The sequence below is a fragment of the Hemiscyllium ocellatum genome, chromosome 16 (genome assembly GCF_020745735.1).
Source record: "Hemiscyllium ocellatum isolate sHemOce1 chromosome 16, sHemOce1.pat.X.cur, whole genome shotgun sequence".
NCBI classification, from domain to species: Eukaryota; Metazoa; Chordata; class Chondrichthyes; order Orectolobiformes; family Hemiscylliidae; genus Hemiscyllium; species Hemiscyllium ocellatum.
Genome location: NC_083416.1, coordinates 78,710,413 through 78,729,116, shown reverse-complemented (window position 1 = coordinate 78,729,116; position 18,704 = coordinate 78,710,413). Strand labels below are relative to the sequence as shown.

The window sequence follows — 18,704 nt, the reverse complement described above, 5'->3', positions numbered from 1 at the left end:
CCTGCTACATCATTCCATATTGGACCAGCTGCTGCCGAATGAGCTGCACTGTGGTTCAGTGGTTAGCACTGCTGCCTCACTAAACTAGTCCCACCTGCCTGCTCCTAGCCCAGATCTCTCCAACCTTTCCTATTCATAAACTTATCCAAATGTCTTTCAAACATTGTAGCTGTACCAATATCCATCACTTCCTCTGGAAGTTCATTCCACATATGAACCACCCTCTGTAAAAAAAAAAATTTTGTCCCTTTCTATCATTTTTATACTTTCTCTAAACTCATCTTAAGAAAGTGCCACTTAGCTTTGAAATCCCCCAGCCTAAGGAAAAGACAATTACCATTAACCCTTTCTATACAGCTCATTAGTTTATGAATTTCTATAATGTTGCCTCTAAGCTTCCTACGCTACAGTGAATAAATTCCCAGCCTACATTTCAAACTCAAAACCTCCCATACCCGGCATCATCCTGGTAAATTTCTTCTGAAACCCCCTCCAGTTTAATAACGTGCTTCCTATAACCTGGTGACCATTACACTCAACACAAGCTTTGGGGAAAAACCTGGGAGTGTGGGACTCTGTGCAGAGCTCATACAAAAAGCTGGCAAAAGCAAGTTGAGCTTCCTGCACTGTATGAAGCTACATTTCCAGGGTGAGGTGGAGGTTTTGGCAAACTGAAAATGGAAATCCGCCATTACAAACAAAAACCCATAGCATTCACCTCAGTGGAAAGGGGGCAGAGAGACTTTTGTGAAAATTGTTTATCAGAAACACTCTCGTAACTGACTGGTCAATGACTGTTCTCTCAGGTGCTGATGGTCTGTTGTCTGCAGTATTTCTGATCTACTCTGCATTCCTTCGGAGATCTACAGCAATGATTTCAAGGTTATCAGAGTCGAGGAAGCTGCGCTGCAGATCTGTGCAATAAATGTTGTGTGAATTTAACCTCCAGGTGAGAAAGGTGCAGATCAAGGATCCTTGGACCATTGGCCACAAACAGTCCATGACTCACATGCCAATAATTAAACAGAGAAATTTAATCTGTTAAGCTTTTCTATGCACAAAGAACAGATGCAAATGTAAGGAGGTCAAATTCTACACAGAGAATACACATGGATTGTTATCACAAGCATCTTTAAACAAATCCCTCTCCCAAAACGACTCATCTCAAGCGTCAGAAAAATTTGCAGCGGTTTCAAAATGAAAATTCTTGCAAATCACTCCCAGATGCAGATTTAAGAGGCAGGAGCTGATCAGGCTCTGTGAACACTTTTTAATCGTTTAAAATTGGGATAACGTCATCTGCTGCTATTTCACTGATGTGGATGCAGAAGGCATTAAAAAAAAAATCTTTCGACAGTCGCTCAGAAACTGCTGTCAACAAGTGACCAAACTCATGGAATGTACGGACGGCAACACCACTCCAGCCTCAGTACTTCGGTCTCTTCACCTCGACACTGTCAAACAGAACAGAGTCGGATTAATCTTCCATCTCTCAGCAACTGAAACAACGCAAGCTCTTGAACTCCAAAAACATAAGATCTTTTGGGAGCACAAGGGACCTCAAACAACAAGGAGCAGGAATTAAAGAAAAAAAAACACCAGAGAGGAATTGAGGATCAGTGGAACCATAAAAATAGACAATTAAGTTATTAAATCAGTCAGGCTTTATAAAATCAGAACATATGATAGCTGAGAGAAACACCATGAGATAAAACCGTACCAGTGAGTATTGATTATTCAACGGTTGGGAGTAGACTAGGCAGCTCAACTGCATGAACACCCAGGCACATCAGCCCCAGAACAACTGTAAAAGCTTCTAAATATTTAACTTGCATTTAAGAGGAAGCTAGATAAACACAATGGAGAAAGGAATCAAAGATATTGTAGATGGGGTGAAGAGGGTTGGTTTGGGGTATGCATGGAGCAGAAGTACTGGCTGAGTTGGGCTAATTGACCCATTCGTGTACTGTACATTCTCTCCAAGCCTGAGACTATCATCTTGTTACTTTTACAGAACATCTTTTCATATCAAATTAAAAATATTCAACAATTATGACTCGTGTAGCATTTTTGTGCCAAAAATCATTAGCAAACAGAAATGCAACAATAACATTGATTTAAAAATGTTGTTTAGAAGACGAATGTCAGCCAAGACATGATGAGAATTCCTTCTCCAAATAATGTTGAGAGATTTTCAACTACAACCTCAAACAGCACGTGGAATTACACTTAAAATTCATTGGTAAATCCAATTGCATAACAATCCCTCTAAAACGCAACAAAATATCAGTGTACATTACATCCTCCATTCCTGGGATGGTGTTCAAACGCATGCGTTTCTGGGAGTCAGGGTGAAATTAAAAACAATTACACCTGTCTTTCGCTTTTTCAATTTGGTTTCAGCTTTGACACTGACCATGTAGCAACATTGTCTGGGAATCAGAAAGTCTAGGGTTCAAATCCCACTCCAGAAACTTGAGTGTGATAATCTAGGTTGACATTTCAGACAGACTAACTTTCAGATGAAACGTTAAACAAAGTCTGTTCTCTCAAACTGATGAGAAAGGATTTCATCGTTTTCCTGAAACAAAAGGAGGGGACAGTGTAGAATGCCCTGATTATTATCGATTCTTCAACCAACATGACTGAACCAGATCACCATGCTCGTATGCCATGAAAACGCTGCCTTCTTTGTTTCCTGCGTTATAATAGTGAATGCACTTCAGAAGTATTTAATTGATTGTAAAGTGTTGAGTATCTTGGAACTGTGAAAGATAATAACCTGGTTAGTTCTGTCTACCCTTATCAATGAACTCATTAGTTTACCAGGAATAAAGCTGCAACAGTTGTACCAGACCATAGTGCTGCAATTTCATTAGACAGAGATGACTGTTGCTGGTTTAACCTAAGATTCACCAGCCTTCAGGCAAAGGGCAAGGTTAAGGAGGAGATATCTTTCATGGTAACTCATCACTCAGAACTTTTAAATTAAGTGTCTTGACAACCAATTGAAGCCTGTTTTAGTCATGTTTGCACAATTATTTAAAATAACTTTGCAACCTACATTAGGCAAAAGGAACAAACTAGCGTATTTTGTAAGTTGACCTGAGTTTTGATGTAGTTTTCTCAACTTTGCCATTTTTACAGTCTTTTGATATCACACATATATCACCGACCTCATTAAACCAAGCAGTCATTTTGCCCTGCCATTCAATGTAGCCAGAACTGAAAATGTGTTGCTGGAAAAGCACAGCAGGTCGTTTTGTTTCCTGAAGAAGGGCTCATGCCCGAAACGTCGACTCTCCTGTTCCTTGGATGTTGCCTGACCTGCTGCGCTTTTCCAGCAACACATTTTCAGCTCTGATCTCCAGCATCTGAAGTCCTCACTTTTTTCTCAATGTAGCCAGAACTCCATTTCAGAACACCAGTAACCATAAAGTAGCCACCAGCCAGCAACAGATGCTCAATTAAAGTAGTACCTCAGTTATGCTGTAACTGAAAGAAATTATTAGTTGGTTAATAAAGGATGGAATTTTATTAATTCCAACTAAATAATTTCATGTAAAATACTGTTCGTGCAGATTGGAAAAAACATGACACCTCAAAAGTCTTCCGATGGTTGACACACTGATGAATAGAGCTGCGTTAGGATAACATTCTAAAACATTCCATTGTCTTCAGGTTTAAGGCAATGTGAGACATGGACAGATTAAACAGAGATATTTTACAACCTAGGGTCTGGTTGTAGGACTATGTTATCCCAGCTTTTGGGGGTAGTTTTGTTCACAGGTTCCCAGCAAGCGTGACTGATTTTATCTCGGGACTGATACCTCTGCCCATGAGTTGGGTTCCTGTTAGTAAGAAAACTAGATATATTTCCTGTCAACTTGCTTGGTTCTGGATTGGCTATCCAGTTAAAAGTTTGTTCTGAGCTTCTTTGGATCTTTTGTTAGTCAGTTAAATTGTCATTAGTTGTTAGATAAGTGTGCAATGTTTTATTTTGTCTATACTTGATAATCCTGGGTATTATCCATTAACTGGGAATCCCAGCCTCACCAGAAGGTACACCCCTGTTGAATTTGAAGCATCTGAAGTAAACAATTAAAAGGGTTAATTTGAGAGTCTGAATGAGGCACATATAACCAATCTAAATGATCCAAACATCCTTTCACACCTAAAAGGATAGTCACATTTCACTAAACATTTGTTAATGGGAATGCATTGCACATGGAGTCACAGAGAGCACAAACATCTGAGGGCAAATATTCAGATTCTGCAGAGATTGCCAGAGGAGCATTAAGGCTCAGTAACCTCTTATCACGATCCAGCCACTGTTGTTGGGCATGATTCCACTCATTGTTTGGGATATACCAAGAACACCAGTGGGGACAGCATGGGGTGCAGTGGAATTAATGATCAATTGCACTGCCAAAGAGGCAGCACAGATGCGGGGAGGGAGGGAGGGAGGGGAGGGGGGTGAGTGGTGAAGAGGGTGGCAGTGGGGGAGCAGCCTCGGACTCCAACCTGAAATCTGTATGGCTTTAGCTGATGGCCAACTGCTGTTTAATGGACTGCAACAGGAAATCAGGCTTGGCTGTAATGTGGCTTAAGGGGCTAACAACATTCACACACACAAGACCAACCGGGCAAAGTACAAAAGGCACACCAATGTCAGAGAAGTCAGAAACCAGCAAGAGTTAGCTGCTTAAAGGGATCAAATGACAAAAAATGGAACATCTTATGACTGAAATTACCACTTACCCATCCGCCTCCAACTTTTTTCTTTTTTCAATGATCTAAAGGTGAAGCAATGAGACATTTATAGCCGTTAATTTATATTTGTAAAGTTCTTTAATGATATTGTGTACTGTCAATCAATGGGAGACAAAACAATAGTGAACTGATCTGATGCCTATGGATCCTGTGTGACTTCACCTTTTGGATCAGCCTGACTGTAAACCTGTGCCCACATCTCCTCCCTCACCTCCATCCAAGGCCCTAAAGGAGCCTTCCACATCCATCAAAGTTTTACCTGCACATCCACTAACATCATTTATTGTATCTGTTGCTCCCAATGCGGTCTCTTCTAGACTAGGCGCCTCCTAGCAGAACATCTCCGGGACACCCGCACCAATCAACCACACCACCCCGTGGCCCAACATTTCAACTCCCCCTCCCACTCTGCCGAGGACATGGAGGTCCTGGGCCTCCTTCACCGCTGCTCCCTCATCACCAGATGCCCAGAGGAAGAACGCGGCACGGTGGGCGGCACGGTGGCACAGTGGTTAGCACTGCTGCCTCACAACGCCTGAGACCCGTGTTCAATTCCCGACTCAGGCGACTGACTGTGTGGAGTTTGCACGTTCTCCCCGTGTCTGCGTGGGTTTCCTCCGGGTGCTCCGGTTTCCTCCCACAGTCCAAAGATATGCGAGTCAGGTGAATTGGCCTTGCTAAATTGCCCATAGTGTTAGTAAGGGGTAAATCTAGAGGTATGGGTGGGTTGCGCTTCAGCGGGTCGGTGTGGACTTGTTGGGCCGAAGGGCCTGTTTCCACACTGTAAGTCTAATCTAATCAAAAACGCCTCATCTTCCACCTCGGAACACTTCAACCCCAGGGCATCAATGTGGACTTCAACAGTTTCCTCATTTCCCCTTCCCCCACCTCACCCTAGTTCCAAACTTCCAGCTCAGCACTATCCCCATGACTTGTCTGGACTTGTCCTACCTGCCTGTCTTCTTTTCCACCTATCCACTTCTCCCTGACCTATCACCTTCATCCCCTCCCCCACTCACCCATTGTACTCTATGCTACTTTCTCCCCCCCCCCCCAGCTTATCTCTCCACGCTTCAGGCTCACTGCCTTTATTCCTGATGAAGGGCTTTTGCCTGAAACGTCAATTTCGCTACACTTTGGATGCTGCCTGAACTGCTGTGCTCTTCCAGCACCACAAATCCAGAATCTGGTTTCCAGCATCTGCAGTCATTATTTTTATCTTGTCAAAGGCCTTGTTAAAGTCCATGTAGGTAACATCCACAAGCCTGCTCTCATCAATCGTCTTCATCATTTCTCAAAATACATGATCAAATTTATGAGACATGACCTTCCTCGCACAAAGTCATGCTGCCTATTGCTAAGAAATCCATGTCTTTCCAAATGTGAGAAAGTGAGGAATGCAGATGCTGGAGATCAGAGCTGAATAATGCATTGCTGGAAAAGCACAGCAGGTCAGGCAGCATCCAAGGAGCAGGAGAATCGACGTTTCGGGCATAAGCCCTTCTTCAGGAATCCTGAAGAAGGGCTTACGCTCGAAACGTCGATTCTCCTGTGTCTTTCCAAATGTGAACAACTCCAATCCCTAAGAATCTTCTTCAACGATTTCCCCACCACTGACATAAGGCTCACTAGCCTGTAATTTCCAGGATTACACCTGTTGCCTTCTTAAACAAAGGAACAATGTTAGCTACTCTCCAGTTCTTTGGTACATCTACAGTAACTAAGCAGGACACAAAGATTTTGTACAAGACCCCAATAATTTCCTCACCTTCCTCCCACAGCATTCTGGGATAGATCCCACCAGGTCCTGGGGATTTGTTCACCTGAACGCTTTTCCAAACACCCAATACCACCTGATGAAGGGCTCTGGCCCGAAACGTCGAATTTCCTGTTCCTTGGATGCTGCCTAACCTGCTGTGCTTTAACCAGCAACACATTTTCAACCCAATACCACCACCTGTTTTTATACTGACTTGCCCTAGATTATCAACATAACCCCTCCCCCCCCCCCCACCCCGAGACTCACCATCCACCACATATTTCTTCTTAGTGAGTCCTAATGCAACGAATTCATTAAGGACCTTAGCCACTTCACCCAGCTCCATGCATTAGTTCCCCCTTTTGTCCTTGAATAAACCTGCTCTTTCCCTAGCTACCCTTTTGCTCCTTATATATGTATAAAATGCCTTCTGATTTTTCTTAATCCTGTTTGCCAAAGGCACTTCATGGCTCCCACTAGCTCTCCTAATTCCTGTTTGAATTCTTTCCTGCTCCCTTTATATCATACAAATAGGAAGGGAATGGAGGGATAATAACTGCATAGAGGCAAACATGTTTAGTTTAGAAAGGCATCATGTGTGGTGCAGGCTTGGTGGGTCAAAGGGCCTGTCCCTGTGCTGTAATTATAATTATAGTTATAATTAACTATAATTAACTGCTGTAACTATATAATTATCATTTTAATAACACAAACAAAAGAAACCTGATAATGATTAGTGGACTTGTAAGGAAGTCAGACTCTTAACTTACAAGGGCATAATATCATATAAAATATGGTTCTTTGTTTTACAAATAATTTTAGCAGAAACACAGAAGTTGGTGGAAAAGCTCAGCAGATGCAGCAATTCCTGTGGAGGGAAATCAGAGTTAATGTTTCAGGTTCAGTGATCCTTCCTCAGAATAGTTACTCGACCCAAAATGTTCAGTCTGATTTCTCTCCACAGATGCTGCTAAAACTGCTTTTGTTTTTGACTTACAGCATCTGCAGTTCTTTCGGTCTTCTGTTATGAAATCTATTTAACAAAATACGGGCCTATAAAAATGGAATGAGTATACAGTAACTTTATCAACCCACGACTGCACCTTTCAACATGATTAACTTTGTTACACCAACCAGTGTACTCCAGTGGATTAACTGGGAGACAGCTGCCAACCCAATAACCACCAAATCTTCCAGAAACCAGATTCATACCTGTAACAAGGGTCCATTAACCCATTGCACCATCTAAGCCTTCCTACGTACCAAATTACTGATCTTTTGCAATTTTACTAACATATTTTAGACAGTTTTCACTCCAGAGCCAACAATAAAGCAACTGTGAACAGATAAACAGCATCTCTGCCTGTGTTTGGCTGACCATGGAGTTTTCATTTGAGATTGAAGAGAATACGTACCGCACTGATCTTCTTCCACTGACGGTCCAGTTCTGCTTTCTCATTTGTTTCCTTGAAGCGTCGGGTTTTGCGCCCCTCAGACATTTTGATACCGTACTGGAAGGCAGCTCTGCAAAGGGCGAGATAGTGAGAGTGAGAGGAATTAGCATGTCTCCTTACTGATAGTACCAACTTGAATTGACAGGGGAGGCTTCAACTGTGGCTCAGTTGGTAGCTCTTTCTTTAGTTACACCATTGTGGGTTTAATTCCCCCTACTCCAGACATCAGGTCACAAAGTCCAGCCAGACACTCTACTGCAGGACTCAGAGTGCTGCTCTGTCAGATGTGGCAGTTTCCGGATGGGAAACTAATTAATGTCCTGCATGGCATCTCATGTTAAAAAAAGAAAGTGCTGGGCACTCCAGGAAGAATAGCAGGTGAATGTTCAGATCCTGCTTTTTGGTGCAAGATTGCTGAGTGCAGAAATTGGAGGTGGTGTTTGCTACCGTACAATAGTGACTACATTTCAAAAGTATTTTGTTGATTGTAAAACATAAAGGGGCATGGTGAAGTGGTGATAGATGCGAAGGAATCAAATAATTACATCATGGCCATTCTGTCCCTCCAAGACAACAATTAGGCTTATCCTTTTCCTTTTATCCATGGGAATTCCCTCTTTTCAGGGGGTTTGCCCCAGATCCATATTCAAAACCAGTTGTAAGAGTCCATCCAGACTCAGGCACTGCATTCCTGATCTTCACCACCTGCTGCAGGGTTCTCTACACGTAGTCCTTGCCTTTTCTCGCCATTCATCCTAAATCAGTGCCTTCAGTTTCTCATCCCCTCTGCCAACGGAAACAATTTCTTCCTGTCTTCTCTACTCCGATCTTGAGCACCTCTTATCAATTCCCCCTCAAGCCTCTCTTTCAGATGTTGACGATGCAGGATTCAGTGCTGCCCACTGGACATTATGAGAAAGTAACTGGACCCTTAAGTGGTTGGAGATGGTCAATGCCTGGCATTAGGGTGGCAACAATGCTACTGGCTACTTATCAGTCCATGTCTGAATGCTGTCCAGATTTTAGAAGAATGTAATAAATAGTATGAAACACAATCTCAAAAGGAAATGAATTTTCGCAGGTCTGTCATTGACACATAGTCTGATGCTTTGACTGTCTTCAACTGTGTTCTGCTCAATAATTCAGGGGGGTTTCATAACAGATGACTGCCTGCCTTTAGCAATTGGTAAGATGAACCCTCTGCACTTACTTGGGCAATGCTTCTTTGTTGTTCATGTATTCACTGTACTCCTCCTGTGTATCGAAATCCCAGCGCCCAAGTGGCCCTTTCTTATTACCCTACAGAAGAAAGCAAATAGAAATTAAGAGCTGTCCTTGGTATTTCCAGAGAATTTATTCTGTAAGCACACTAGCCAGTAGAGAAGGCAGGTAGAACGGGGAATGGTGTGCATTGCTTCTTGATTTGCACCAAGAAGTCAACCTCAGTTCGGAGCTGGGCAGGGGTATATTCAGGCAACAATGTTGAGGAATGAGGGCAGGATGGAGAATGGCAATGGGCAGGGGCCTAAACAACCAATTGAATCCTGCAGGAAACACACTCAAAGAAAACCTACCACTAAATTGATTCATTTTTGATCTATTCATTCATGGAGTGTGGGCGTCACTGCCTCGGCCAGCATTTAATGCCCGGAGGCTATGGATCTGGAGTCACATGGTAAGGATGGCAGCTTTCCTCCTGTAAAGGCTTTTCTGACAATCAACAATGATTTACGGTCAACAAAGATTTAAAATGTCACCATCTGCCATGGTAGGATTTGAACTTGGGTCGCCAGATCATTATCTGGGTGTCTGGATTAGTCGGCTATTGATCATTCCACTAGGCCACTGCATCCCCATTAATGTCTTTTGGAAAAGAGCAAATGAGTTTTAATCAGACGAGAAGTTGAACTTACATAGTGCCTTGAACACAACGTGCCCGAGTCACTGAGGCATTTTACAATCTTAAAGGCACTATACGTACACACAAGTAGTTATTGCTGTATTGATGCTCTCACAATGGCACCATCTTCTAAAAAAAACAACTGTTCATGCGATATGGGCATCATTACCCATTGCAGAGTTAAGAGTCAACAACACTACCGTGACTTTGGAATTAAATGAAGGCCACACCTCGCGAGACCAGGTCAGGATAGCAGATTTTCTTTCCTAAAGGACATTGACATGGAAGTCCTACTATGCAGCACTATTGCAGAAAGTGGTGAATAACTGGATACACACCATTCACACAGCTATTCTAGTGCAGAACTTTTGCTTCTCACTTCTTACCTGATCCATTTTACTGTAATCAACCTCTTCATCACTGTCGACAGCCATATCATCCAGCCTGTAACAGGACAGAAATGTGAAAAAATACTAAACCAACGTGCAACTGGTACAACAACCTCAAGTGAGTGGGAATTCTGTCACTTTGTGAGGAAGCGCTTAATACTACACAAGTGGCACAGTGTGCATTACTTTATTGTTTGATAAATTTATCCGACTCTAGTACCTCTTAAATCCAATGATTGAAGTTCCCAATTCAGAAAGAGGCTTTGCCTTTGTCAGCTCTTTGAAACAGCTATCCAAATTGCCCTACAAACCCTGACACTCCACCCTGCCGTGACCCACAGCCCTGTAAATTTGTCCCCTTTCAAGTGTTTGACCAACTCTCCTTTGAAAGTTATTACTGAATCTGCTTCTACTATCTTTCACAACTTGAGTACTTTCAACGGCAACAAGTTGTGGTATTAATTTTTTTCCCCTCGTCTCCAATCTTTAGTTTTGTCAACTCTTACCTGTGTTGTTTGGATTACCAACCCACCCTCTAGCAGAATGTTTCATATTCCTTCTACCAAAACTGCTAATACATCATTATTTGGCACTGCACATGTTGTGGTTTCCTTCAGAATTCTGAAGAACATTGGTCTACACGTTTATGTCAGGAATGTCTAACACTTACGTGGCTGGGTAACACTCTGCATAGCTGTCAGACGTTCCAAAGAAATCTCCAAGGCGCTTCTTCTCATCTTGTCTCTTTGTCTTGATACTCAATTAAGGAAACACTGATCCTTGTAGCTTTGTCTGAACGCAGCTGTGGGCAGGGGTTGTCCTAGAGTATTATCACGAGACTGTTAATCCAGAGACCCAGGTAATGCTCCGGGGACCCAATTGTCAGGAAAACCCTATCGAGTTCATAACGTCCTTTAGGGAAGGAAACTGCCGTCCTTACCAGGTCTAGGCTACGTGTGACTCCAGACCCACAGCAATGTGGTTGATTCTCAACTGCCCTCTGAACAATTAGGGATGGGGAATAAATGCTGACCGAGCCAGCGATGCCCACAAACCATGAACGAATAAATAAAAGCTAGATCCTTACAGTAAAATTCTACAGGGAAATAACTCTATACTTTAAGCTCAATATAATTTCTTTCAATATAAAGATTTAAAGAAAAAGCATTTTCACATTTAATATTCCTACCAATCTAATTTTTAAAACAGATTGGAAATCACTACTGCCCCATAGTCCAATCAAGATGTAAACGAGAAATGCTATTCACCCACTGCAGCTTTTGAGGTGGTCAGAGGGTAGACAGAATATACAATTTTAAAATCAGGCAAAAAACCTGTAAGAAGCAACAAAATTGTTAACTAGCCTTCTGCAAAGTTCGGGGTTCAGGTGTCAGTATTGGAAATGCAGATCTCTAAGAGGAAATTCGAACACTTCCAGAGTCGATTCTCTTTGCGTTTCGAGACTATGTGTTTAAGAGCTAGCTTAGGTTCTAGGGGACATTGACACACAGTGCGGGAGCATTAAGGGACGGTGGGGGGAGGTCTTGGCTTGTTAATTGGTTGGCTGGCTTCTGGACAGGAAAATTTCCAGAGAGGAAAAGTTGAAACTGGTGTTTGTGCTACATCACAGATTTATGATAAAAACCTGGTACAGTATATCTCTTTTGCTGCTTAATTCCACATGTGGATAGTGATCTAATAAATGGAGATATTGCCAGCAAGGCAAACATATTTTGCCCATCCCTATACAAGCGAGTGGTTAGGTTACTTAACAAGACAGTTAAGAGTCAAGTGTACTGCACAGATTTTGGAGTCACATACAGATCAGAGTGGTAAGTACAGTATTCTTCCTTCCTAGAGAGCTGGATGGGTATTGGCAGTTTCATGATCACCATGATTGATCCTAGCCTTTCACTCAAGACGTATTTAATTAATTTCCCAGTTGGCATGCTGGGACCTGAACCTATATTCCCAGATTATGAGGATCACACCTTTGGACTGTCAGTGCAGTGATTGGCAGTTACAAAGTGGGTATAAAGTGAACAGTGATTTTGCAAACTTAAATCCAGCAACCAGAGAAGATTACAATCATTTAAAGCATTTTGCTGAAAGTCATCCATCATTTTGTGCTAACCTAACAATGAAATTCCAAATGAACATGTTAAGTGTTCATATCCTCATGTCTGAAATCTCACTCCAGGTTGACACACCCAAAAGAGGAATACAGTGACAATGCTCCTCTGTTGGAGCTGCCACCTTTCCAATGAGGTGCTAAAACCCAGCCCTTTCTCCAACAGATGTTAAAGGCCTCATGGTACAAGCTTCTCATTGAGAAGAGCTCTCCCCAGCATCCTGGTAAAAACCTCTCCCTCAAATATATCTCCTTTTTCTTTATTTAACTTCAAGATCTGTATAAACATAGGTCTCTCTGCACAGAAAGGATATGATTCTGCTCCCTGCCATCCTCCAGCTCCTGCAAATTTCTCATTGATGGATTTAATCAGATCCTTTGCTGACCCAGGGCCTGGATGAAACAAAATAAAAGGCATCAATTATGTCATGATACATTTTTCAAGACTGTTTTCTTCCAGTATAATATTTTTAATATGGTGTACGCAGCAACAGTTACCCTGACAACACAAGATATGACAAAGATAGATCTCATTCCCTCTTAAGGTGATTCATTTGTTTGCTTAAGTTAAAACCCTGCAAAATTGTACAAGGGTAAAATAATTAGTGCTGAAAATAGAACATTTAATTTTCAGGCAGTGTTATGGACTAGGCCAGATCACTCAAAACATTCTTAACCAGGCAGCCCTAGACCTAACTTCGCAATTTGTTTTAGTAAGTGTACAGTGAAAGTTACCTGGAGTAAGATAGCTAGGTTGATTACTAGATTTTAAAACAGACAAAAAAATGTATTTACAAAATTACACAATGTAACACAAAAAAACAGAATAAGGAACTTCTACAGAACTCAACCTATCCAGCTAGACCTAATTATGCTGTTCCGAATACACACAACAGTACCAATAAGCAAACTCCGTTTAAAACTCAGTATAAATGGAACACAGGTTTACAGGCTGAAGTTGAAGGGCAGAAAGAGAGAGAGTTTACACAGCTCCCTGTTGAACTTCCAGTCCAGGAGTGAACTAAAACTGCTCAGCTCAGCTAAAGAGCTGACCACTCCCCTCTCTTCATACAGGTCATTTCTAAAGCATGACCACTTTGGCCTGAAGTCTCATCAGTTTACATATAAACAGAAGGCCTATCACAATCCTGCCTCAGGTGACTGTGGAGAGGTTGCATGTTCTCCCAGTGTCTGATTGGGTTTCCTCTGGGTGCTCCAGTTTCCTCCCAAAGACCAAAGATATACAGATTAGGTGGATTGGTCATGCTAAATTGCCCGTAATCAGGGGTAAATATAGGGTAGAGGAAGAGGTCTGGGTGGGTTACTCTTTGGAGAGTTGGTGTGGACTTGCTGGGCTGAATGGCCCATTTCCATACTGTAGGGAATCTAATCTAACACAGAACAAGTAAGAGCACAGGAACAGGAAGAGGCCCTTCAGCTCACCAAGACTGTGCTGTTACGTAACACTTTTCTAAACTGAAAGCCTTTTAGACTTAATGCCTTTTAAATGCTGTAATTGTACCAGCCTCCACCACGACCTCTGGCAGCTCATTCCTTACTCGCACCACCCTCTGCGTCAAAACGTTGCCCCTTAGTTCCCCTATCCGCTAAGTCTGACCGCAAATTCAACCCAAACTCAGGGTCAGATATGTGGATGACATCTTTGTAATCATTAAAACACAGAAATAGAGAACGCACACCGGATCATCAACGCCACACTCACAGGAATCCGATTCTCGAGAGAGGAAGAAAAGGACAACCAACTCCCATCCCTAGACGTGATGGTACAGAGAACACCTAATGGAGAATTCACCACAAAGGTATACAGGAAAGCCACACACACAGACCAAATCCTAAACTATGAAAGCAACCACTCCAACACACAAAAGAAGTTGCATCAAGACACTGTTCAAAAGGGCCACAACACACTGCAGTACACCAGAACAGCAAAAAGAGGAAGAAGAACACCTATACAATGTATTCGCCAAAAATGGATACCTGCGCAATTTCACCAACAGATGCCTAAGGGAAAGACAACGGAACGAGGACATGCCGCAACCCAAAGGACTAGCCACACTACCATACATCAGGAGCATTTCCGAACTGACAGCCAGACTGCTGCGACCACTAGGACTTATAACAGCACACAAACCAACAGCCATTCTCAGACAACAACTCACCAGAATGAAGGACCTGATACCCAGCATGAGCAAAACCAACGTGTACAAAATCCCATGCAAGGACTGCACAAAACACTACATAGGACAAACAGGAAGACAGCTAACGATCCGCATTCATGAACACCAACTAGCCACGAAACGACACGACCAGCTATCCTTAGTAGTCACACACACAGATGACAAACAACATGAATTCGACTGGGACAACACTGCTATTATAGGACAAGCCAAACAGAGAACAGCCAGAAAATTCCTAGAGGCATGGCACTCATCCACAGATTCAATCAATAAGCACATTGACCTGGACCCAATATACCAACCACTGCAGCGGACAGCTGGAATTGACAACCGAAGCGGCATAGACAAACCACTATAAATGCCGGAGGAAAGATCACAGAAGCGCTTCACAGGAGGCTCCCAAGCACTGAGGATGTCACCTAGACAGGGGATGAAACATCTGCAACACAAATTCCCAGCTTGGCGAACAGAACCACAACAACGAGCACCCGAGCTACAAATATTCTCCCAAACTTTGAACATATGAAAGAACTGATACCAACATGCTCATTCTAAAAAATGAGAGACTTAATAAACAATCCAGGTCTTTTTGAATGTATAATTTCAGTTACATCACAGTGGAAACTTTTGCTATAAATTCTGTGTCTTACAATCTTATTCTCTACAATCACCTGATGAAGGAACAGTGCTCCGAAAGCTAGTGTTTCCAAATAAATCTGTTGGACTAAAACCCTGGTGTTCTGTGACTTTTATTCACACATATGTCAAGATGCCACTTAAAATGTTGCTATTGTAACTGCTTCTACCAACTCTTCTGGCAGCACACTTGGGCTGAAGGGCCTATTCCTGTGCTGAGCTGTTATTTTGTGACAATGAGGAATGGGTAATGCATGGAAATCTCACCACTGTGCCTACGTCCCGAGAACAAAATATGTCAGCTGCTCAGAGCTGAGAGGTGAAGGTGCATCTCCCCGAATAGCTGGGAATGCTAGTGGGAGGGGAACAAACACTCGGTGTCAAAAACGTGCCTCTCGCATCTCCTTTAAACATTTCGCCTTTTACATTAAATCTATGTCTCCGAGACACTTCTACCCTGGGAGACAGAATGTATCGTCAGGATCTATCCATGCCTCTCATAATTCAGCAAACCTCTATCAGGTTGCCCCATTGCCTCCAATATGCAAATGAAAACAAACCAAGTTTGTCCAATCTCTTCTCATAGTTAATACCCTCCTGTAACCCCAGAATAGGGAAGGACCACAGCTCTCATTCCCTAACAAAACAGTCTTTTAATCTGATAACCTGTCAGCTTCTTGGCCATTTTTACTGAGAGCAGGAATTTTATTTTCAGATCTGAAAATAAAAAATTTAAACTCTCAATTCTTCAGTGTGGGGGAGTGTCTTTTTACTCCATGCTTCTCTCTAGCCACACTGCTGTTCCCTCTGACCAACTTTCTGTGCTTGCATGGCCACAGGAATCTTTATCAAACTTGTTAAAATCCACGTTGCAAAGAACATCAGTCAGGAACAGAGGGGCCATTCATTTGACGTTCAGACGCTGCTAGGTTTGAACCCAAAGACTGCCTGGTCTTAGATGAAAGGAATCCTGTGCAATATCAAATGCCAAGAAAAATGTTGCTGGGGCCATTTCATGAAATGAAATATGAATTAGGTAATTATGTTATTAATTTATATTGCAAAAAGACACACCCACGGTTAAGTGCATACAAATTTATAACAAAACAAAAATGTTAATAGCTTCTAACCAGCAAAACATGTCATAAGGGCTGGCATAGTTTCAATGTCAGAAGTCACATGACACCAGGTTACAATTCAACAGTTTTATTTGAAATCAGAAGCTCCCAGAGCACTGCTCCTTCATCAGACGATGTTGTGTGACTTCTGTCTTTGGTCCACCCAATCCAATACTGGCACCTCCACATTGTAGTTTCAACGGGGTTGGATAACCTCTTTTTGTGTTATACTATGATTCTAAACTGTGATTCAATGATGGAAAAGGTGCAACAGCATGAAATAATAAGGGGAAAAGGGGAAGAGAAAAACAATTGAGACATTCATAAAGTAACCTAAATGTCAAGGCAAAAATGGAGCTGTAGCTCCATGAACTAATCCCAACAGGCCTAATGTGATAAATCATCCTCTCAAAAACAATACTCACCGGTCTCCATGTCTGCCGGCTGTTAAAAAACAAAACGGAAACAAATTAGGATTATGAGTCAGAATTACTGATAGTACACACACACACACACTATCGAACTAACAACAACTGCAGAGTCAAAATCACAAAATCCCTGTTAAGCATGAGAAAAATATTATATTTTAAAAAAGCCCCTGCCCCCATTCTGCCTAAGTGTTTGCCACTTGAAAATTATTCTACATATTCCTAAACCACTGCAAGGATTCAACTGAGGCAACAGTACAATAGTTTGGAAGGGTCACAAGACTGAAAAATTAAGTCAGCTTTCTCTCCACAGATGCTGCCGAGTTTTTCCAGCAATTTGATTTCCGTTTGTGTTTGTTATTTTATTCAGAAACTTTCAACACAACATCCAGTGAGCCACCTGTATATTACATTACATCAGCTTTACCCGTTTATATTTCTCTTATGCAACTTTTGTTTTCAATGAAATATTTCCAGACAGACATAAAAATTTTAAAACTGGTCAATTTTCTCAATTCCTGCAGTCAACTGAGGATTTGCTGTGCCTGGTCAGAAACTGATGCAAGATTCACAATGCAACTGAGACCTGAATGACAATGGCATCAAATTAGGTCCTGCACTGACTCATCTTAATGAATTGCAAACATTAAATAAGGAATCTACACTTGGACATTATTATACACAGAAATACATTGCAAATATGATCCACACACTTACAGGACAATATTTAGTCTTAATTTTAAACCTCCAAATTAAAGCAAGGTATGTACACTGCATGGGTTATTTTCCGAATGGCTGCACTCTCGACAGCAATAGCACAAACACTTATTTATTGGGTCAGCTTAGATTGCCAATTGCTTTCATTTGATTTCCCTCCATATGCTTTCATTCTTGTATAACCCAGCAAGTATTGCTAGATCATTATCATGGGAAAATCAATTTCAGATAAGCATCAAATCTAGATTAACACACCAAAATGGAGAGCCCTGTCATTCAAATGAGAAGCTAAACTAAGACCATGTCATCCTGATCTTAATGGAATGATAAAGAAACCCATTTTACAAAAGGGCAGTGGAGTTCACCCTAGTACCTTGGCCAATATTCATTGTACATTTACCAGTATTAGAAAGAGATTATCTAGTCAAAGACATTGCTGTCTGGGAGAGGTAGCAGTGTGTAAACTGGTTTCTATGTTTCATGCATTACGATAGTGAGTACAATTCAAAAACAACTATTTGCTGTAAAGGGCTTTGAGATGCCCTGTGTTTATAAATGTCGCGTCTAACTCCGCCCCCACTTCGATCTCTGTCCCCGCCCCTAACCCCGCCCCCAGCCCCAGCTCCAGCTCCAGTCCCACACCAGGTCCTAGCTCCCAGCCTTGCCGGATTTTCACCATCCCTCCAGATCTCCCCCTCTCTGAGGATGAAAGATCAGTCCTCAGCAGGGGCCTCACCTTCATTCCCCTATGCCCTCGGATTAATGAGTTCAACACGCGGCGAGATATTGAACAATTCTTCCGCCGCCTTCGCCTCCGTGCCTACTTCCACAACCAAGACTCCCGCCCACCCTCTGACGACCCCTTCTCCCGCCTCCAACACACCCCATCCACCTGGACACCCCGTGCTGGCCTCCTACCCGCCCTCGACCTCTTTATAGCCAACTGCCGCCGTGACATTAACCGACTCAACCTGTCCACCCCTCTCACCCACTCCAACCTCTCACCCTCAGAACGTGCAGCCCTCCACTCCCTCCGCTCCAATCCCAACCTCACCATCAAACCCGCAGACAAGGGAGGCGCGGTGGTAGTTTGGCGCACTGACCTGTATACCGCTGAGGCCAAACGCCAACTCGCGGCGCCTCCTCTTATCGCCCCCTTGACCACGACCCCACCTCCCACCACCAAACCATCATCTCCCAG

The 18,704-nt window shown here is 42.6% G+C and overlaps 1 protein-coding gene across 1 annotated transcript in view; it reads right to left on the bottom strand.

Moving 5' to 3' along the window:
- Window positions 1-1,014: 1,014 nt before the first annotated feature.
- Window positions 1,015-18,704, bottom strand: part of ik (IK cytokine) — a 44,518-nt gene continuing 26,828 nt past the window's right edge. The window contains exons 13-20 of the mRNA XM_060836954.1: window positions 16,784-16,802; window positions 12,721-12,799; window positions 10,946-11,026; window positions 10,273-10,330; window positions 9,197-9,285; window positions 7,948-8,056; window positions 4,762-4,796; window positions 1,015-1,454 (exon numbers count right to left, since the gene is read on the bottom strand). Of these exons, the coding sequence (XP_060692937.1) occupies window positions 1,427-1,454; window positions 4,762-4,796; window positions 7,948-8,056; window positions 9,197-9,285; window positions 10,273-10,330; window positions 10,946-11,026; window positions 12,721-12,799; window positions 16,784-16,802 (498 nt within the window). The 3' untranslated portion in view covers window positions 1,015-1,426. The remainder of the gene's footprint in view (window positions 1,455-4,761; window positions 4,797-7,947; window positions 8,057-9,196; window positions 9,286-10,272; window positions 10,331-10,945; window positions 11,027-12,720; window positions 12,800-16,783; window positions 16,803-18,704) is intronic.